The following is a 22,715-nucleotide window of genomic DNA, read 5'->3' as shown; positions in this document are numbered from 1 at the left end:
GTGGGGGAATCCATTCCATTTCAGCTCCTCACAGAGGAGGATGCTAGGCACCACATGCTGGAGGTCCTTCAGTTTGTGGATGCACCAAAGGAGGTAGTAGCAGTTCCCATGCATGAAATATTCAAGGATCCTGGCGCATCCTATCTCCATCTCTCTGGTCAACAGGAAGGCTGATGCTGTCTACCTCATTCAGAAGTCCCTTGAGTTTGATCGATGCCAACTTCCACACCAGTCAGTGGTAGTGGAATCTGCCTTCAAAAAGGCGAAGCAGTCCCGAACCCATGTGTCCGCGCCTCTGGGCCGGGACCATAGGGAATGGGACGCGCTAGGTAGGAAAGTGAACCAAGGGGCAATGTTAATAGCCTGTATCGTTTCCTACCAATTATATATGGTCCAATACTTCCAGAACCTCTGGAAGAAGGTTCAAGGATTGGCGGAACACCTCCCTTAGCAGCAACAGAAGGCATTCTTAGCTCTCGTCCACCAGGGCTTTGAGTGTGGTAAGCACAATGTGTGTTCCACATTTGACGTGTTTGAAACATCAGCCCAAGTGGCCACCGGGGGCATTGGAGCCCATAGAATGGCCTGGCTCCGAGCCTCAGACCTCTGGTCGGATGTCCAGGACAAATTTGCAGATCTCCCCTGTACAGGAGATAACCTCTTTGGAGATAAGGTCCGAGATGCTGTGGTTCAACTAAAAGATCATCATGAGACCCTCCAGCATCTTTCTGCTAGTATATCGGATCCCCCCTCCTCGGCCAGACAGTCACCAAGACAAGAGACCAGACTTTCTTTTTACTGTCAGAGGAAATATCCTCCAATCTCCCGTGGCACTTTCAGCAGGTCCCTGCTAGGGCCGCTCCAAGCAGCCAAGGATGCCTAGACCCCAACCAGCCTCTCAGCCGAGCCCTGCTACGGGGTTTTGAATGGTGGAGAGGAAGCACAAGTCCAGTCATCATATCCTCGGAGCTATCTCCACCAATAGGAGGCTGCCTATACCTCTTTCGGCATCACTGGTTAGTGATCAAGTTGGATTGGTGGGTACTCTCCATTGTTCGCCGAGGATACCACTTAAACTTCATCAGTGCACCCGGGGATGCTCCCCGTGCCCCTTTTGGGGTCAGTCTTCACATCAGGAGCTCCTGTTGTCCGAGCTATCTGTCCTCATTCAAGCCAGGGCAGTCGAACCAGTTCCTCCGGGGCAACAGGGGACGTGGTTTTACTCCCGTTATTTCCTGATCCCCAAGAGGTCCGGTGGGCTCTGGCACATTCTGGACCTGAGGGCCCTAAATCATTTTCTCAAGTGAGAGAAGTTCAAAATGGTCTCCCTCAGCGCTCTGATCCCTATTTTTCAGGGAGGGGACAGGCTTTGCTCCCTCGATCTCAACGACATGTATGCACACATTGAGATTTCCCGCAGTCACCGGAGATATCTCCGCTTCCTGGAGGGCCCCAGGCATTTTCAGTACAGGGTGCTGCCATTTGGCCTCGCCTCAGCACTACGTGTCTTCACCAAATGCCTAGTGCCAGTAGCAGCACACCTGCGCCATCTGGGGGCACAGGTGTCCCTACTTAGACAACTGACTCATCAAGAGCAGCTCTCAACAAGGAGCACTTCAGTCTCTGTGCTTGTTGCGACCGTCTGTCTGCGATGGCTTCACCCCCACCTACCTCACTCTTCTTGCGGCTCCTCCCGCTCACCTCAGACTACTGGCTGCCATGGCATCTGTCTGCGACCTCTCTAGCGTCCCCGGACCGGCTTTGGTGCTGCTTCCCACCATGCTCCTCCAAGGTTCCATAGGGCGTTGGCGCGATCCTCAGGGGCGTCCCCCTGAGATGACATCACGCTGCCCAGATATTTAAGCCTACCACCTTTGCTAGCTAATCAAGTTAGCAACTCAGAATTCTATGGATGGGATTCGCTCTCCATACCGAAGCTACTCTGCCATGTCAGCGTTATCTGGAACTCTTTTTGCTAATGGGGTACCTGCTCCTCGGGGGCCTCTTCTGCTTCTTTCAGGTGCTATCAGGAAACCGGTACTCGCTCCTCGAGGGCCCATGTTCCTTGAGTCACTGCCTGCATCTACAACCCCTTCTACTTGGAAGACTTCACTAACAGTATCCATCTGTGAGTACAACTACCATCTATTCCACAGTACTGCTTCCCTGGAACCAGGTACTCACTCCTCGAGAGCCTGCCTTCTGTTCCAGTGCCAGACCTCTCGTCCAGTGGAATCGCTGTGTGAGTTCAATACCACTGAATCTCCCTGCTCTAAGGGATCAGGTACTCACTCTTCGAGGGCCTGCTCTCCCTGTCTCAGAGCTTCTCCTATTCTACCTGGGACTCTGTATGTTTCTCACTGTGTACTCAACTCTCAGTCTCTTTCCACTACAGCACAGCCAAGCAGAGGATTTGCTGTTCCAGCGTCCTATGGGATACTCACCCAGCGGGGCTCAACATCTACTACTCACCACTGCCACCTCTGGTGGTTTCCAAAACTGTTTAAATAAAGATTAAAATCTGTGTTTGTGTGTCCAGAGTCTAGCCTGACACGTGGTCCCTCACGGGACTGCCCCCCCCCCATGGGCGTGGTCAGCTGCCACAGTGTACAAGGATCCACCTAAACATTAATAACCTTAAAAGTGCTTAACTACTCAGGTGTTGGAGTCTCTCAGGTTTGTCGTCAACTACCCGAAATCCTATCTGACTCCCTCTATGTGCCTGGATTTCATTAGTGCCCACTTGAACACGGCAGAGGGCAAGGTCTATCTTCCTCACAATCAGGCACTCTCCTTGGCGGGCTTAGCGAACTTGGTGCGTCAGAACCCATGGGTCACTGCCCATCTTATGCTCTGCCTTCTGGGTCACATGGCGGCCACAGTCCATGTCACTCCATTTGCCCGCTTACACATGTGCAGGGCGCAATGGACCCATTGGTCCCAGTGGCAGCAAGCCTCCCAGGACCTCAATGTGCGCATATATGACACCCAGCTGCTCCTGATTTTCCTGTCCTGGTGGGAGGACCTTCCCAATCAGAAACAGGGGGCCCTTTATCAGTCCCCCTCCTTCCAAGTTGTCCTCACCATGGATGCATCCATGTTGGGATGGGGAACCCATGTGGATTGGCTCCGCACCCATGGCCTGTGGTCAGCTTGTTAGGAAATGTGGACCTGAGGTGGGGTTGGCACTACCTGCGGGGTTTAGCTCTGCAGGTCCCCTCCGTCGGGAGGCGAGGCTGGACAGAAGCAGAGGCTAACAGGAACTTCGCCAGTACCAGCCCACATTCCCCGAAGGTTCAGCCCTTGGGTTCCAGGGCTGGCTGGTCTTAGGTGGGCCTCTGCATGGCTGGTCCCGGAGAGACAGCGGGATGAAGACAGGGAGAATCAGGGAGGTCAGGTCCAGACCGAGGTCGAGGGCAGGCGGCAAGTAGCGAGGATAAAGTCCAGTCCAAGGTCGAGGTACTTGTTATGGTTTTGAGGTTTTGGAGTGGATTCTTGGGTACTGCGGTGATGGCCACTCCCATGGGGAGGAGCCCCGTGAGGAGCCGCAGTACTAGGCTAGACTCGAGACAGGCAAACACAAAAGATTTGTCTTTATTATACAGCTGAATGATACCACTAGAGGTGGCAGTAGTGAGGTGATCCAGTAGTAGCAGTCCAGGGACCCTCGGCAGAAGAGACCCATCCCACAAAGGTAGATTTTAGCAGCACACGGTAGTATAGGGAGTTCCAGATGCAGGTTCCCAGTACTGAGCTGTAGATGAGACAGACTGACAAAGGTTAGATTACTCACTAAGTTGGTAGCTGTATAGATGCAGATCCCGAGAGGCAGAAGTAGTTGGATTGCAGGCACCAAGGCAGGGAGAGCAGGCTCTCGAGGAGCGAGTACCTGGTATCCCAGATAGGCACCTGAAAGAAAGCAAAGAGCCCCCGAGGAGCAGGTACCCAGGTTAGATGAATAACCCCGAAGGGCAGAGAGAGCTTCCAGTGGCAGCATGGAAGCGGCAGAGTAGCTTAGACCGGAGGCATTCCAATCCTTGCTAACTCGAGTTGTTAGCAAAGGAAGGGCAGGCTAAATACTCGGATGGCGTGACGTCACTCGAGGGGGATGCCCCCGAGGTTCCCGCCATGACGTGGATAAAGACATGGGTGGCGTGAGCGCGTGCACCCTAGGAGGCCCTCAGGATAAACATGGCGGATAGCCTTGCCATTGCCGTTCCAGGGACACTGGAGAGAGTGGCATGAAGACGCAGCGGCAGCCATCTTCCCAAGGCTAGAGGAGAGAGCAGGAAGAAAGATGAGGCACAGAGGTCGAAGCCATCTGAGACCGACGGACGCAACAGTGCCCTCAAGGAGAAAGAGAGCAGGCACCGAGGGATGAGGTGCTGCAGCAGTTCCCGGGGCACTACAGTAGGATTACGTGGGACAAGCCCCATGGAAGATGAGTGCAGGAGCAGGAACCTGTGGAACAGAGCAAAGTAGAAGCGCTGGGGTAGGCCCCGAGGAGTGGGGGCACAGAGACAGGGTCCCGTGATTTAGAAGCGCTGAAGTGGGCCCTGAAGAGCAGGAGTGCAGTAAGGTAGAAGCATGGGGCAGGCCCCGTGGAGCAGGAGCAGGAGTGCAGAAGCCAGATTCTGTAGAGCGGGAAGCAAGGCAGGAACCCATAGAGCAGGAACAACAGGTCTGGAGTGCTAGGACTGAAGCAGCAAAGCAGGAACCAAGGAACCCGTTACCAGGTCAGCTAGTGGAGGAGAGAGGCCATCCTTAAATATCCCGGGGGTCTGATGTCATCAGCCAGGGACGATCCTGAAGTTCCCGCCGTAGGCCCTTTAAAAGGAGGGCTGGCAGCCTAGGGAGGGCCCAAGTCAGAACTGTGTTCGGCAGTGTCCCGGCCGCCACGTGGAGTCCCAGAGGCTTGGCGGAGCATGGCGGCAGTGGCTGGCTGCGGCCGCGAGAACACCCGGAGCAAAGAACAAAGTAACACTCAGGGAGTTGTGCTGGCCATGGGTAGCCGCGGCCGGTCGGTGTAACACGGCTCAGGAGGCTCAGTGTCAAATCAACTTCCAGGAGCACCGAGTAATCCGTTACGGCCTGTGGGCATTCCGGGATCATCTGCTGTACAAATTGATCCTCATCCAGACTGACAATCAGGTAGCGATGTGGTACATCAACAAACAGGGACGCACAAGATCATTTCTCCTGTGCCAGGAGACAGTTCAGATTCGGTCCTGGGCCCACTCTCAGAACATGTTTCTTTGAGTGGTGTACCTAGCGGGAACGGACAATGTGGTCGCTGACCAACTCAATTGGGCTTTTCGGCCTCATGAGTGGTCTCTGGACCCGGTGGTGGCAAACATGATCTTCCGCCTGTGGGGTACCCCAGATGTGGCTTTGTTTGCCTCCCCCTGCAACAACAAGGTGGAGTCCTATTGCTCCTTCTACCGGGAGGATGGCTAACCAGCCTCGGTTGCCTTTGCCCGCCATTTGGGCAAGGGGCTTCTGTATGCGTACCCTCTGCTCCCGCTGGTGATGAAGACACTCCTGAAGCTCCGGCAGGACAGGGGAACCATGATCCTGGCTGCAGCAGGTTTGGTTTCCACTCTTGCAGGAACTCTCGGTCCAGAACCCGATCAGTCTGGGCACCTCCCTGACCCTAGTCACACAGGATCAGGGAAGGATGCGCCACACAACCTCAGGGCGTTGTCTCTGCCTGGATATTGAAAGGCTAGTCTTGCAACCCCTATCTTTATCTGACGATGTATCCCGGGTTCTGGTCACCTCCAGGAAGCCTTCGACTAGAAAGTCATACGGCCTGAAGTGGAAGAGGTTTGCCATCTGCTGTAAGCAGCACCGGGTGGACCCATTTACCTGCTCCACCTCAAAACTCTTGGACTATCTGTTGCACCTGTTGGAAGCTGGTTTAAAGACCAACTCAATCAGAGTGCATCTCAGTGCCAATTGGGCTTACCATCGCAGGGTGAATGGTACGCCCAGCTCAGTGCAACCTTTGGTTGGGCGGTTCATGCATGGTCTGCTTCAGTTGAAGCCCCGACTGTGTCCTCTGCCTGTGTCCTAGGACCTTAATATTGTCCTTGCCCACCTAATGAAGAACCCTTTTGAACCGTACATGTGATCTGAAATATCTGACCTGGAAGGTCATACTCTTGGTTGCGGTCACCCCTGCTGTTGGGTCAGCGAACTTCAAGTGCTGGTGACGTACCCACCTTATACAAAGTTCTTCTACAATAGGGTGGTTCTCCATACGCACCCTAAGTTCTTGTCTAAGATGGTATCGGAATTCCATCTCAACCAGTTTATCGTCCTGGCTACCTTCTTCCCGAGACCTCATTCGCACCCAGGTGAACGGGCCTTGCACACTTTGGATTGTAAGAGGGCCTTGGCATTCTGCCTTGACAGAACAGCAGACCATAGACAGTCCACACAACTGTTCATTTCATTTGATAAGAACAGGATGGGAGTTGCTGTGGCCAAGCATACTCTATCTGCCTGGCTAGTGGACTGCATCTTGTTCTGCTATGAACAAGTGGGATTGCACATCTTGTTCTGCTATGCACAAGTGGGATGTTAGGGCTCACTCCATCCAGGCCGTGGTAACCTCAGTGGCTAGCTTGCAAGCAGTCCTGGTGACAGAGATTTGCAGAGCTGCGACATGGAGTTCTTTCCATATGTTCACAGCTCACTATTGCTTGGACAGAGATGGCTGCCAGGATAGTAGATTTGGCCAGTCTGTCCTCCGTAACCTTTTTCAGGTCTAAACCCAACTCTTCTGCCTAGGGCCCTGGTTTTTTGGGTACAGGCTGTCTTCCTCTGTTACCAACAGCATCTAGGTTTTTTTTGCCTGTTGGCACCTGTATTGTGTCTGTTGGTCTACTATGTCCGGAAGCAGCTTACAGACTGCCATCCTGCTTGTCCTAGGAGAAGACAGAATTGCTTACCTGTAACAGGTGTTCTCCTAGGACAGCAGGATATTAGTCCTCACGAAACCCGCTCGCCACCCCACAGAGTTGGGTTTCACTTTAAGTTTATTTTATTTTTGTAATTCTCTGTAACGAGACTAAAGGGGGACCCTGTGTGGTCGCGTGGATAGTGGAATGCTGGACATGCTCAGTGTGCCAGTCAAAGTTCTAGAAACCTTGGCAGAAGTTTTCCATGCCGGGCTCCAACTGATGATTTCACCCATGTGTGAGGATTAACATCCTGCTGTCCTAGGAGAACACCTGTTACAGGTAAGCAACTCTGCTGTCCTGTGGGCTATTATACTATAAGGTATTATTTCTTTGTTTAGGCTGTGATGTATAGTAGGGGAAAGACATGATATGTATTTTAAAAGAAATAGAAGACATGAACGCAGGCTGAACTATTATATTTAAAAATCAGGTCTGTTCTTGGGATTAATGATTCATGTTCCTACTAATCATATTGCTCAAAGTTTAACCTCTAACTCTAAATATATTTTGTCTTTTGTCCATCGCAATAATTTGATTGTTTTATCTTGGTCATACCTTTTTATGGAAATTTGCTCTAAAACAGCAATGATAGAAAGTTGGTAAACTGTATATAGACACATGCGGCTCAGTTCTGAGGTTTTTTTCCTACCGTAGTATAAATTCATTAGTTTTTTATGAGGTAATATATACATACAGTTTATATTATTTTTTGGGCCAATGTTAATGTTCCAGTGGGAATTCATTGTTCGTACATTTGCAATGTGCCATTTTGGCACTGTTGCTACCCCATTGTTCTGCCTTTTTTATATCCCATGTATTCTGTTGTATGTCAGATTAGTAAGGGAAGGATATGCATTATCAAAATCCTCAGCACTGATGCCCAAATAGGTATCCATTCATGGAGAGATACTGTGATTAGGTATTACTTCTACAGAAGTAATGTGTTATGTAAGTATTACTGCTGCAGGAAACATAGTTGGAGATTTGACACACTCTTATATTACTATTTCATATCCAGACATGAGCAATAAATGTTTAGAAGTCAATATTCAGCGGGTCAGTAAGGGAGAAAAATTGCCCGGATGACTGCACCCAATTATTCAGTAACTGTGCCGCTGAATATACTTGAATAACTTTACCCAAATAAAGTTATCCGGCTATATTTAAGACATTGTTTTCACCAACCAGATTTACATGGCCAAGTTTGTCTGGCTACTGCTGAATATTGGCGATAACTGGATACATTTTAACCACACCCCTAAAACCTTCTTCCACTTCTTCTTTCCTCCTTCCCCTTACCTCTTTTGATTTGGTACATTTTAGCCAGGCAATTATCTAGTTAAAATGTTGCTCATGAGAGGGTTGTAATTTCATATCTTGGGGTTTGTCTGGCTAACTTAAAAGTTTGTCAAATAAACTCTTCTGAATATCGACTTCTTAATATCTGTATCAGGAACACTAATGGCATCTTCTTTTCTGGGGATGGGGGAATGGGTTCTGTCTTTTACTGATGTATTTGCTGTCTTTGTGAGCCTGTTAATTTCTGGCAATATTTCTTTTTCCATCATGCTGCATTCTGGATCATAAAGGTGGGGATACTAGCAGAATGTATCCATCCCTTTTCAGCTATACAGTCCACAACCACAACGGCTCCAATGATTTAGATTACTGTAGCAGCTACACTAAGCACTTGGCTGTACCGAATGATACAAAGAGGTCCATCAACTTCAAAAATGGCTGGCAAATGGTGCGTCAGAATGCAGAAGTCTGGAGCAGCACAGAGGAAACTGCATCACCCAAATTAAAGTCTCGGAGTTGTGATGATCTACTAACAGATGAGCATGACAGCTTTCCAGGCACACATACCAAGTCTGAAAGCTTGGGATCCCTTTTGGAGGAGGAGGAGTCCAAAGATAGCTGTTCCATGTCCTGGGACTCACCATACTCACCTCAGACCCATGTTTCCAGTAGATCAAAAATTCGTCATAAATCTGCACATGATGCCCCAGGTTTCCTCAAATTGTACAAGAAGATGCATCGTATAAACCGCAAGGACTTACTGAGTTCTGAGGTGATCTGTTCTGTAAAATCCAGGGTATTGCAGTATGAGCAGGAACAGAACAAAGGTCTGCTCTCAGGCTGGAGACAGTCTTCTGATGAGGTGCCCAGGGATGTGGTGCCAACTAGGATATCAGAATTTGAAAAGTTAATTCAGAAATCAAAATCAATGCCCAACCTTGGTGATGAAATATTATCAGCAGTAACCTTAGAACCTTCTACAAATGGCTCATGTCCACAGCGTCGTTTTTCTGTTGAGTCCTTACTGGAGGAGGAAAACCAGGGTAGACCTACCACTCAGGTAAAATACAATGGGAAGGCAAAAACACTGGTGCCAATTCACATTGAAGTGACTGGTGACCAACTACCAAGGTCCCATCCAGACTTTTCAGACAGCGACCAAGATGGAGTGGTCTCTGATCTCAGTGACTTTATCCAGATTGAGGGCTCTTCCTTTTGTAGTGAAAGTGATTTCGATCATTTTTCTTTTACATCCTCTGAAAGCTTTTATGGATCAGGTCACCATCACCACCACCATCACCACCACCATCACCACCACAGGCATCTCATCAGTTCCTGCAAAGGAAGGTGCCCAGCATCCTACACACGGTTTACCACCATGTTAAAGCATGAAAGAGCTAAGCAAGAAAAAAGTGAAGCATCAAGGAAGCAAGAGGCAGAGTCAGGCCTTTCTAAGATTGCATTCCTAGTCAGTCCAGTGCCTTTCCGGAAAAAAAAAAGTAGCACCCCCAAAAAACAGAATGAAAAGGCCAAATGTAAATCATCCGTATTTGAAGCTCTGGACTCTGCTCTCAAAGATATCTGTGACCAAATTAAAGCTGAAAAGAGGCGAGGGAGCTTACCTGACAATAGCATTTTACACAGACTCATTACTGAACTGCTTCCGGATATTCCAGAAAGAAATTCATCACTTAAAACTCATAGAAAGAGTTCTGCCCATCCGCCTTACCATCCCCTGCCTCAAGATGGTGCTCTCGATTTCCCAGTGTACCAGAATGATTGTGGGAGATTACCTCTTAGTGCCTCTTATGAAGATATGGACATGGCCAATAACAACGCCCAGGACAATGATAACACTTTATGTTTCCCAGGTGGACAACCTCCTTTTCTTATACGTTTGTCTTACCCACACTCAGTTCCTTTCATTTCCACCCCTTCCTCTTTCCCGTTCATTCCAAGTACGTAATGAATCATAAGATAAGCATAAAAGCAGTGCCCAAGTTTAGGACTTAATGCACTTTTTGTATAGTCAATATAGCAGGCTATGTGGCACAAAGGTTTTTGTCTATTCACCACCTAAAAGTCTCCTTTAAAAAAAATGACAGATTTACATTACTAGGGTTAAACTTTATGATCAATTATGAAATCACATTTCCATATTATTGCAAAAAAAAAAGGACAGCCCCCCCCCCCCAATTGGTTCTGGTAACTGAGCTGTCAACTGTCCCAATAGGCTGGTGTCATTTTTTACAGCAAATGGGATACATTTATTATACATTAAGAGAGTCATTTTCACAGCCAATTTCCATCAGTAAAATGCTTTTTACTCAGGTAAATGAACTTTTGAAAATTGCCCACTCTCAGTATAGGTAACATTAGGCTCATTGTTCTACCTGCAGTGTTTCGAGGTGTTTCCAAAGGCAAGGTTAAGTCCGGGGAGGCAACAACGCAATTAGTTTTGAGCAGAAAAAGCAGCTGCAAGTCTCTTCCCGGGACAGTCTCCAAAGGGAAAATGTGCTTGATTTCCCCTAAAGGGTGTCCCAAAAAATCCCACACATTTCACCCTCCTGTTTTTTTAAAACTGTGCTCTTTAATTGTGTGCAAGGCCAGAGTCATAGACTTGTTCTGCTTTATGGAAATCTCTAGGGAGTGGGGGTATTTTCATGCAATTTTTTGTGTAGGTTATTTATTGCCTAATGATTAATTGACTGCCACAAAAATACCGACCATACTGATGGAATTACATATTTTGTGAGTAGAACTCTAGATGGTTTCACTGTTGCTTCTCCCATTTTACAGTGACTATGTTTTGTGTTTATTCATGTTGCATGGCCTCCATGTTACCAGTGAAGAGATGCACTATCCCTTTAGTATAGCACATGGAAAGATTTCAGTGAAGAGCTAATCATGATGCAACTTCATGGTCCTTTCACTGAAGCCTTGACTAGTAGATTTCTCATCAGCTTAAATATCCAATCTTCAGTTATTTTAATTGAGCCACATGAATCCAAGGGTGAGAGAAGATAGAATGAGAAATGTAAAAGAAAAAGGAAAAAAAAATTTCACTCTAAAGGTTGATTGGAGTTTCAAAAGATGAGATTGGGTTTGGAGATCTTTTTTTTACTAGGATACTTTATCTGATTGGAAACAAGAGCGGATCCAGAAGGGAGCCCTGGAGTCTAACTGCCTATGAAAGCAACGTGTTCTCCTGTTTGCTCATTTAGGGACAACATTTCAGCAATTTTCTCTTTAAAGAAGGCAGGAAATTATAACCTGCATAGCTGCTGCAAATTCCATGTCATGAGTGAAACAATGAGCCAGAACGCTTAGAGAAGGAACTCAAATATAAACAGGCCTGGCTGAACATGTCATGTGTGGCAGTTCTGGACACTGTTGTCCTGCAGAAAACGAGTCACATACCTTGTAGCATAATCAGAAGCAAATTTTCTAACGTGCACTGATATTCATGATATCTAAACAACATACATTAAAAGCACTGTTAACATGAGAAACTAATGTGTGTGACATGGCTAGCAACACATTTATCGCACTTTAGCTAATATGAACATCAAGGCAAAATCTATGAAAGAGAGATAATGAGCAGCATTATTATGCAAATCAGTTCATTACCTATGAACATGTAGTAAAATTAGGATCTTTGAAATGTGCTGTTAGCGCAGACCCGTTACTTCAAGAAACTGACCTGCTCCTCAGAGAGGTGTAATTATGGGTTTTTTTTTTGCACGAGCACACATTAATGTGCTAACTTTAATGTGAGAAATGTACCTCCAAACTGATTTGTGTATCATTAGCATGGGCCATTAACAAGAGATAATTAACATGCATTAACAGTCAATGTTATTACATTTTAGTGTATTGATCTCTTAATTGCAGAGTTATTGCTTGAAACAAAATCTTTGTCCTGCAGCAGCAGCATTAGCACCCTGATACAGTCTTTACAAGACAGAGACTGTGCCTGCTAATAGTGGACACCCGAGGTCCCCAGCGTAAAAGTTTATTCAGCAATTTATACGTTTGGTTGCACATTGCAAACTGATGCAGTGCCCTCCCTATTCCAATAGGTTTGCAGCAGATTTTATCCCACTTTTTAAAAATAGCAGATTTTTGTTATTGTTTACAACTATGTTAACTATGATAAACAATGTCTGTAAACATATCCATTATTAAAATGAGTTAAGGTAAGGGGTGCTTAGCCTCAAATACCCACCTCACTCTGGGGAGTAATGCTTTACACTCAGTTTTTTAAAACTCGATTTGCTGGCTCTTTCTAATTTTTAAGGCTTCTTTACAGTCTCAATTAAAAAGGATAGTGCATCTTAAATATCATGTACAAAAATACAGTCCCAATCCATATTATCCATAGTTCCATTGCATTGGCATGCTACGTTTGTGACTTTTACCTCCATGAAGAATATAAAGTTGTCATAGAGGTAAGGTGAAAGAAAACCAGAGGCCGGTTGTGTTTGATCATATTTACTGCACACCTGGGAATTATAGACTTGTCTTCCTGTAATAACATCCCATTACATATCTCAAGAATTTGGTATACTTATATGTCTCAATTGAATTTACAAAAAAATGTAAGGGTAATTAGCAAAGTTTTTTTTCTTTCGATTAGGTTTAGGGGTTAGGGTTAGTCTTTCTTTAGATACATAGTACGATTCTTACTACACTGGGTTGCGCAGCTTGGAACCATGGTTGATCACAAGCTGGTTAGTTTATCTAGTGATTCAAGAATTTACATGTAATTTTGCCATCCAAAGAATGCTACTGCTGCTTTTAGTACTGGTTTTTATGTTTATTTTATTCCGTAAACAGGCCACAATTAAAAGTTCACTTTGCTTAGTTTATTTGTGGCTTGCACTAGTAGAGCATGAACAAGCAGCTATTCATTTATTTTTATATTTTGAAGTTTAATTTCCTTCTAAAATATCCTATGAGATGTCACATATAGGTTTAGCATAGATTAGCTCTCATTATGAATAAACAGATGTTGACTTCTTGGTCTTTCGTTTTTTTTCAGTCGACCAGGAATCCCCTAGGAGCTATTCTTCTGCTTTCACTGACGTGAGTCGATCTGCTCCAAGAACGAGAAGGGGAATACCAGAGAGAGAGGTACTTAAATACCTGTGAATAATTAAGAAGCCCATGGAACATCTTTAGGACAATCCATTCATGTCCAGGAGAAATGCCATCAATAGAAAACAAGTAGAGAATGAATATTTTGAAACTATAAGATCACCAAGTGTTTCCTCATTTCACATGAAAAATAACCGGAGGTCAACCAGGTGTCCAAGGGATTAATGCTCTGCATGGCAGTAAAAGACACTGGGATTTGATTCCTTGTTTATGCTCCCATTCCATCAAACAGACTGGGACGGAATAGGGCTGAGGTAGCACTCATAGACACTGGCGATAGGGCTGAGTCAAGCATTGTTGTCATGATGACAGCTCTGGGATGCTGCTTGCTACTTACCATTGCAGGAAGTTGCTGCAAGGCTTGGCCCATACTGGAGGCTACAGGTATGCATGATATTTTTCTCAAGAAGGATAGATAGGAATAATCCAGGGGAAAATCCATTTTATACATTATCATTACTGTTCCTTTTCAATCAATGCACCACCTGTAATTTAGGACTGATATGTCATAATAAATAGCGCATTTTAAAGAAACATTTTCAACCTCTAGCAGGCCTGAAAATTATTCCCTCTTTTAAGTTGTTAAAGGAGTGTGGAGGTCTTAAATCTGGGCTCGCACTGATGCATATTGGAGTTTTCTTACTACTGTTTTGACAGTAGCTCTGCATTTTGTTTTCCGCTAAAAGTAAGGGTGCAGTCTTCCGGCCCGGTAGCTCCATGGTGTGCCAGGCAGAGGACTTGCTTTCGATTTCTGGATCAAGTCTTCCACTCCCTGGGCCAGCTGCAGAGGCAATGTTTACAGCATCCCGGAGGAGTCCCAGCCACTGAGCAATGGTAACTTCTGGTAGCCAAAAGACTTAAGGCCCACAATCTCAGGGCTTCACAGGAATCCCTAGTGCATGGCCCCCGTCCAAGGATTGCTGCTGCGGGGGGGGGGGAGGCGGTGATATGAAATAGTGGAAGAACTCCCAGGTAGTTGTGAATAAAAAGTTGTGTAGCCGGAGACCAATGGAGGCCATGTCTAATTGAGCTGCAGGTCTAATGGAGTAGGCAGTGACTGCCAGGCCAAGCCAAAAGGAGGATGTGCTGTTTCAGTTTGGCAGGGGTAAAGATAGTCAATTAAAATGGTTTGTTGGAGCCAAATCACTAACTCTGTTACTTTTGCTTGATTGAATCACCTATTGTTAGAGTCCTTCCCTGACTTTCTGAGATTTCCCTCTATACTTTGGGCCTGAGCATTAAGAGGTATGACAGCAACCGCTATATGATTTCAGAGTTTGACCATGAACACCTGATTCATGGTTACTGAAACTCTACGATGCTATTTCCAATGTCAAATGGCAAAGACTCAACACTGAAACACTGCACTCACTGTATTATCTTTCATTTTTCTTGGCTGGTAGTTCCTTTTTTTCTCCTTTTTCCTCCAACTTGCTCAGAAGTAGTGCTGAGATCCTGGTACCATGAGCTTTCATTCACAGCGACCCTCCCCCTCCCACCCTCCTATTCTGGTCACTGCAGCATGGTCCTGAGGCCGAGAGCTGTGCACTAGGGCTCCTTCTAGATCCCTCTGTCATGGACTTTAAATCCGGCCTCCAGGTGTTTCCCTTAACCATGACCATGATTCCCTTCCCTCCCCTGAGGGGCTGCAACTGCTGCCTTTACTGTATCGCCCGGGGTGTGGCAGGCCCAATCTGGAAATCGAACCAAGCACCTTCAGCACCACTAAATTACAGTTGTGTACCATTTTTATCAGAGTTATAATTAAGAGAGAGGTCCAAAGCTTGCAAATCATTGCCAGCCATTTTTAAGACATTATTACGTTTGTGGAGCTCATTTACAACATCTTAGCACCAACACTGACTGAATGATGGAGTTTATTCCCTGGCAATAAGAATGTTAAGGTAGGAAGATGTCCAGCAGGTCAAAAATTCAAACCTAACTGTGATTCTACCTTGATTTGGATATAGAAATCGGGGTGGTGTCATGCTAGGTGGCAAAATGAATATAAATTAATGAAGCTTTAGCGCTGGCAGCAGGGGCAATTCAATAATGAGGCAGGGTGAGAGGGACGCTTCAGGCGGCAGAAGTTTGAGGCGGCAAAAAATGCCCCTCTCAGACTGCCGCTATGGTGTCCGCCTCACACTGCCTGCCCCTATCTCAGCTGCCAACCCAGGCCGGCGGCAACAGAAGAGAGGAGGGACGCTGCTGTGGACCGCCGCCGATGCGGCTGCCACCAGAGGCCAGGCCAGCAGCGGCTGAACTGAGGAGGATCACTGCTCCATGTGCCGCCAGAGGCCAGGCCAACGGCAGCTGATCTGAGGAGGATCACTGCTTTGTGTGCCGCCAGAGGCCAGGCTAACGGCAGCTGAACTGAGGAGGATCACTGCTCCATGTGCTGCCAGAGGCCAGGCCAGCGGCGGCTGAACTGAGGAGGATCACTGCTTCGTGTGCCGCCAGAGGCCAGGTCAACGGCGGCTGAACTGAGGAGGATCACTGCTTCGTGTGCCGCCAGAGGCCAGGCCAACGGCAGCTGAACTGAGGAGGATCACTGCTTCGTGTGCCGCCAGAGGCCAGGCCAACGGCAGCTGAACTGAGGAGGATCACTGCTCCATGTGCTGCCAGAGGCCAGGCCAGCGGCGGCTGAACTGAGGAGGATCACTGCTTCGTGTGCCGCCAGAGGCCAGGCCAACGGCAGCTGAACTGAGGAGGATCACTGCTTCGTGTGCCGCCAGAGGCCAGGTCAACGGCGGCTGAACTGAGGAGGATCACTGCTGCAGGCCGCCAGAGGCCAGGTCAACGGCGGCTGAACTGAGGAGGATCACTGCTGCAGGCCGCCAACGAAGGCAGCTGAAGGGAGGAGAGACGGGGGCAGGGGAAGCAGGGGGTGGAATGGGGGCGGAGCAAGGGGGGACGCCATCTCATCCCTCGCCTCAGGCGGCAGAATGCCTTGAGCCGCCCCTGGCTGGAGACTGTACTATGCAATTCAAAGAGCTAATCGCATGGGGACTAAGGTTGTGCTAAGTTTAAACAGGGCAAAGGGGCTAAGACAGGACCCTGAGGAGGGGAAAGCAGAGGACAATCAGAGATGGCTGCAGTTCTTCTGCTTTTTAAAAAGGAGGCAACAAATCAGGCACTGTTTATAGAAATATGAAAATACTGAATGTTCTCATGTGACATAGGTAAACCTGAGATTTGCTAAAAACTAATCAGAAATACAAGGGTTAGTGATGATTTCTCCCCTTCTCATATACACTACACTTTAGCATTCTTCTGAGTGACATGATAACCAAGCTCTGTTTCATTTTTCTCACACCACTCAATACTTACAATTGCAGCTTAATCCTTATTTTGATACCATGGATAAAATACCCATAATTATAACTCATTCTTTACTTTTCAGAGGCAGACAGCAAGAGCTGTATACGATTTTAAGGCTCAGACATCAAAGTAAGTACCCTTACTGAATTCTGGGGGTTAAAACTGAATGCAAGGATCCTACCCACCTAATATATTCCTGCCACAATGTATAACTAAAATCTTAAAGGAGAATTTTAAAAACCCGGCAGGCACATTAATTAGAGGATGTGCGAATAAGCCAGGCTTGCACGCCAAGCAGATTTTCAAAGCCACCTGGCTACATGTGTATCTCACACAGCGCACACATCTCAAAAATGTTCAGAAAGGGGTCTGGGAGAGGCATGGGTGTGTCGGGACCTGGCCAAAAGATGGACGCGTAAATATTTACATGCCCCAGCTTGCACTGAGGTCCCTGCCATGTTACTTTACTTCTGCTATGGAGGAGGTGTAAGTTATTAAATAAAGAACAATAGGCAGATCTGTGGGGCTAACTGGGGGGAGTGAAGGCTATTAAACTAGGGGGTATGGAGGACCTACTCCCTGACCTGGAGAACTGGGGATAAACTGGTTCAACTGGCAATGGCGTCAGCACACGCCACTTTTAAAATCCCCTGACTTATGCGGTAGAAGTGGGATTTACAGGCACATGCACACGCCCACTTAAAATTTGGCGCAAGTGTGCACATGGCCAGACTGTTTTATAACATGCACACATGTGTGCTCGTATGTTATACAATGGCTGCATCCCTGGGTGCGGGCTGATGCATGCGCATGCAAATGTGCACTAGTGCACCGGTTTGAAAGTTTCCGGAGAGATTCTCCAGGAAAAGATGACCAAAGTTGGTCCTAGAAGTTATAGCTAACTTTCTGGAACATAGCATGTCCTGTGTTATTTGAGGAAAACCTTGTTATTTTATTTGCATGAAATTTGATATTTATGAGCTGCTTTGCATGCATTTGCAAAGCAACTCATTTAAATATGCATGTTCTTTCTGGGAAAATATCACATGATAAATAGCATTTTCCTTGTGTTAAACGCTTATTGTGGCTTAGTAAACATACCTCTAAGTTTGTATCTGAGGCAATAGAGAATGAAATGACTGCTCCAAAGTCACAAGCAGCATCAACAGGAGTTGAACCTTGGATTCCCTGATTTTCATTGTGCAGCTTAACCACTAGGCTATGCCCCATGCCCGATTATCTTGTGAGGAAGTCTCCTGAGTCTGAGACCAACCTGGCAGGAGCTCTGTTAAGCAGGCTCCGTCAGTCCTTGGCTGCTTGAGGTCTGGTGCCTTCACTTGGGAAGAAAGTGTTTAGTGGGTAGGATTTCCCTCCCAGGAAACCCAAAAAACAAATGGGGCTGTAAACAGTACAGACAGTATTTACAAGAATATAAGAGTTTTATTAAATTTCACAGCTATACATTTATACAAGTTATCAAACAGTATTAGTCCCCAGACAGAAAATAAAAAAAATCTTATATTCCCTTACAACCTCCACCTTTGTCCCTTCTCACAGTACCTCAAGTCTCATCCATTTGTAGGAACGCAAATGGGCAATGGGTATTACTATTTTATTTATTTATGTTCTTTTTTATACCGACGTTCATGGCACAAGTCATATCGCACTAGCCATAAGGAGGGGCATCCCCTGTCTCCTGCTGATGCTGTCTCCTCTGTTCCACCTCCAGTCTATTGCTGAGTCCTCTTGGGGGACCAAACTCCAGCTCCCACTCCACCGCGATGTTCCCACTCTCCTGGGAAGACATAGGAAGTCCAGTGTGTGAACAAGTGTTTCCTGCCTTTTTATTTTGCTGCTGAAAATGTATCTTATCTGATTGCATTTCTAAAACGATCTTTCAGGGAGCTATCATTTAAAAAAGGAGACGCTGTCTACATCCTTAGGCAAATTGATCAAAACTGGTATGAGGGGGAGCACCACGGCAGAGTTGGAATTTTTCCAATATCATATGTAGAGGTTAGTATGGTGATTTGTTTCCACTGCACATCTGTGACGCAGCATGCAGAGGTTTCCAGGATTAATTGCAAACCAACTTGCCTCTCTTGACAGAAACTTAGTCCTGCAGAAAAAGCACAGCCAGCAAGGCCTCCACCCCCAGCACAGGTTCGAGAGATCGGAGAAGCTACAGCCAAATATAATTTCACAGCAGATACAAACGTTGAGCTGTCACTGAAAAAGGTAATCTTTATAGTCATCCTTTAAAACATTTTTATTTAAAGTTTCCAAACATGTTTGGGTTTTTTTCTAATTTTTTTGTGTGGCAATGTTGCTGAGAAGCTGTAATAATTTGAAATATTCTTGTTGAGAGCTAAATGATATGCGTGCCATATCTTGGCCTCTTGACAATAGTGGGTCCCTCTTCCCAAAAAACATTGTGGCATTATGGCGTATCGTTTTGTTTCACAGCAAAACACAGCAGGATGAAACAATGCAGCAGTGGCCCTTTAGGTACGATGGCGGCTTCAGTTTCATGGGATCACCATCGCTTTAAAGGGCTAATGCCTTAAAACAAAAGTGCCACGCCAAAAAAAGCAAAGTTGAGCGGGGATCATCACATAAGGACTTTGCATGATTTTACACTTTTGGGTGTTGGGTCTGCCTTGAGTGGTGGCCCCGGAGTGAACAGGGGGTCAGCTTTGATCACCGCTCAACTTTGCTTTTTTGGCACTGGTCTTGGTTTATATTTGCATGGCAATTTAAATCTAATGTAGGAGCCCCGGGACCCACATTAGGGTCCCGGGGCTCTCACATTAGAATACTGATTCCCCAGGAGGTGTTATTAATTTATTGTGTCTGACAACTTTCTAAGTCAGCTGCAATACACTATGGGGTAGATTTTCAGACCGCCGAATAGGCATACTTTTGCTGGTGCATCAGGCGCAAGCAAAAGTACGCGGGATTTTAGTAGATACGCGCGTAGCCGCGCAATTCCTGGATCGGCGCGTGCAAGGCTATCAATTCCGTATAGCCGGCGCGCGCCGAGCCGCGCAGCCTACCCCCGTTCCCTCCGAGGCCGCTCCGAAATCGGAGCGGCCTCGGAGGGAACTTTCTTTTGCCCTCCCCTCACCTTCCCCTCCCTTCCCCTACCTAACCCACCCGCCTGGCCCTGTCTAAACACCCCCCCTTACCTTTGTCGGGGGATTTACGCCTCCCGGAGGGAGACGTAAATCCCCGCGCGCCAGCGGGCTGCTTGCGCACCGGGACACGACCTGGGGGCGGGTCCGGAGGGCGCGGCCACGCCCCCGGACCGCCCCAGGCCGTAGCCACGCCCCCGGAACGCTCCCGACACGCCCCAAAAACGCAGCGCGGTTCGGGCCCACCCCCCGACACGCCCCCGACACGCCCCCCTCAGAAAACCCCGGGACTTACGCGAGTCCCGGGGCTCTGCGCACGCCGGTAGGCATATGTAAAATAGGCTCACCGGCGCGCAGGGCCCTGCTCGCCTAAATCCGCCCGGATTTGGGCGGATTTAGGCGAGCAGGGCTCTTAAAATCTGCCCCTATTTGTATAAAATTGCCTATTAATGAGCTGCTTTGCATGGTTTTGCAAAATTCATGCATGCAAATCGCTTGTAAAGTAGCTCCTTGTATTAGGGGAGGGAATATGCAAATTATTGCATATATCATGCACAATATATGCTTAATATGCTTATGTTTAATGCTCTTTAGAGTCCTATCACAGCTTCATAAATCTCCCTGTAACTTTGCTGTCCAGACTGTGTCTGAATTTGGGCCTCCTAATGTTTAGCTTCAATGCAATAGGACTTCATTCACAATGGCACAAAATAGTTTGGAGTAACATTTGTGCCTTCTATTTTTAATAGATCAGAACTTCCCTAATCTGTCCGAGTGACTCCACAGTTGGGTTGCATGAATGAGATAAAGTTGCATACATTAGAGACCCAGTAGTGCTGACTAAAAAAAAAATAATGTATTGAATTAAACTCAGCAGTAGCTTCTACCTTCCCATTCCAGTTACAGTGTGGAAAAGGAAGACATTTTCTGCAGTTCAAAAAGTTTCCAGGTTGGGAGCTTAGCATGATCTAGCAGAAAATCAGCACTGAGACCCAGTATATGCAAATTTATCCCATGCATCTTCACTATAGATATCCTGAAAACCAGCTGGCTGTGAGGTCACTCACCAGAACCAGTTTGGGAAGTCCTGTTGGAGATGGTACAAAGGTTGCATGCGTTATTACGGTTATTAGATGCTCCAAATCAGGGAGAGCTTGCCCCAGTCCTGGGTTTGCACCAACGCAATGATGGAATTGGCACCACCTGGAAAGGTGGAAGTCACACTGGTGTTGGTTGATGGATTATGGCAGAACCTTGTGCTTGGACTCAGAGGGAGAGGGAGTACAGGGTGTGAATTACGACTCCACCCAGGAGAATGGAGGAAGAATATAAATATGGCCATGGGGTTAAGGGTCATCCTTTATTGATGGCAGCTGAGTTATATCTTTGGCAGTGTGACCAAATATAGCTGGGCAGACTGGAGGGGTTGGTTGGTCTTTTTCTTCCATCAATCAACTATGTTGCCATGGTAATCTTACTTTTCTGAGAGAAACTGAAACTACAAATCCATGGATTTAATGGGGCAAATCTAGACTGACGTTACCTGTTCATGATGGCCTGCAGCCATCTGGTTCCCCTACAGTAATGCAAACTGCATCAAGTTTGTTAGATCAAACAAAGTATCATCACTGATTTTTGTTATTGAATGAAATTAGCTAATGCAGACTTTTCACTGCATTACCCGAGGTCCAGCAATAACAGCAAAAAAGTCAGGTAAGAGCTTAACCTCTGAAAACAGGACTTCAGCAAAGGAGCTATGCAGACCTAAATTAGCTGTTTACATAGACCCAAATTATTGTTTCCTAATAAAGAATGCAGTTAGCAATACATGTATTGAGTCTATGGACCTTGGACTGGGGTGAGATTGGCTCAGTCTGCGAGGAGGGGCCCCACAGGTTCTTACCGCCAGCAGGTGAACCCTGGCGTGGCAGAGGCTGATATGAGACTTCACCTATACCAGCCCTTGTTCCCCTCAGATTGAACCTCAGGGTGCAGGACTTAGGCAAGAGTCTCTGGGATTAGGTGAAAGTCCAGAACCAGGCTAGGATTGGTAGCAGGCAGCTATCAAGCGAAGCGAAGGTTCAAGCAGGGGTCAGTACCGGGTAGGAGAGCAAGTAGGCAGAGCAAGGTAGGGCCAGACACAGCTAACAAGATGGGAAAGGCTGGGCAGATGAAACAGGAGCAGGCTGGGCAGATGAAGCAGGGACAGGATGGTAGCATGCACTACCGACCGAGGTGAACCTATTGCTGAGGCATCAGAAGAGCGTCTGAGGCGGCCTTAAGTAGGAGGAGGCTAATGACATCATCTAGGAGGTGTCGCAGGGGTTTTCCCACCGCGAGCCCTTTAAGAATCCCAATGTCAGTGCACACATGTGCTAGAGAAGGCCAGCAGTGTCCTGCCGTGCCAAAAGTGATGACGGCATTCTGCCATGAGGAGGAGGAAGACACAGCATTGGGGTGAGTAGCATGGCTCATGAAGATCTCCTGCAAGCCATGAAATGCAACAACATGTATGACCATCACAGGGTAACCAGAAAAGAGAATTATTTCCAGAATGATGAGTAACACCAAAACATTATAGGACTAACACTGCTCAAAGAAGAGACTGGAGTACTTAAAAAGATTTGGTAAAAAACAAGATTTGAGTCTTTATCCAATTTTTATGAGAAAAGATAGTAAATATGTAGAGAACATGATGGAAAAAGGCTCCTGAGTGAGTTTTGGAAAATACTCCAGGTTCAGTATATACGGTCTATAATCCTGATAGGATTATGATATTACTAATCAGGTTTCCAAAAATAAGAAATAAACCAATGCAATATTGTGCACCTAG

At 46.8% G+C, this 22,715-nt stretch overlaps 1 protein-coding gene across 1 annotated transcript in view; it reads left to right on the top strand.

Moving 5' to 3' along the window:
* Positions 1-22,715, top strand: part of SORBS2 (sorbin and SH3 domain containing 2) — a 747,676-nt gene that overhangs the window by 657,351 nt on the left and 67,610 nt on the right. Inside the window, 5 exon segments of the mRNA XM_029586937.1 lie at positions 8,558-10,129; positions 13,312-13,403; positions 16,831-16,877; positions 18,650-18,764; positions 18,858-18,986. Of these exon segments, the coding sequence (XP_029442797.1) occupies positions 8,558-10,129; positions 13,312-13,403; positions 16,831-16,877; positions 18,650-18,764; positions 18,858-18,986 (1,955 nt within the window).

Source organism: Rhinatrema bivittatum, chromosome 1 (genome assembly GCF_901001135.1).
Source record: "Rhinatrema bivittatum chromosome 1, aRhiBiv1.1, whole genome shotgun sequence".
NCBI lineage: Eukaryota > Metazoa > Chordata > Amphibia > Gymnophiona > Rhinatrematidae > Rhinatrema > Rhinatrema bivittatum.
Note: the sequence above shows the minus strand (reverse complement) of the source record. Positions and strands in the feature narration are given on the sequence as shown.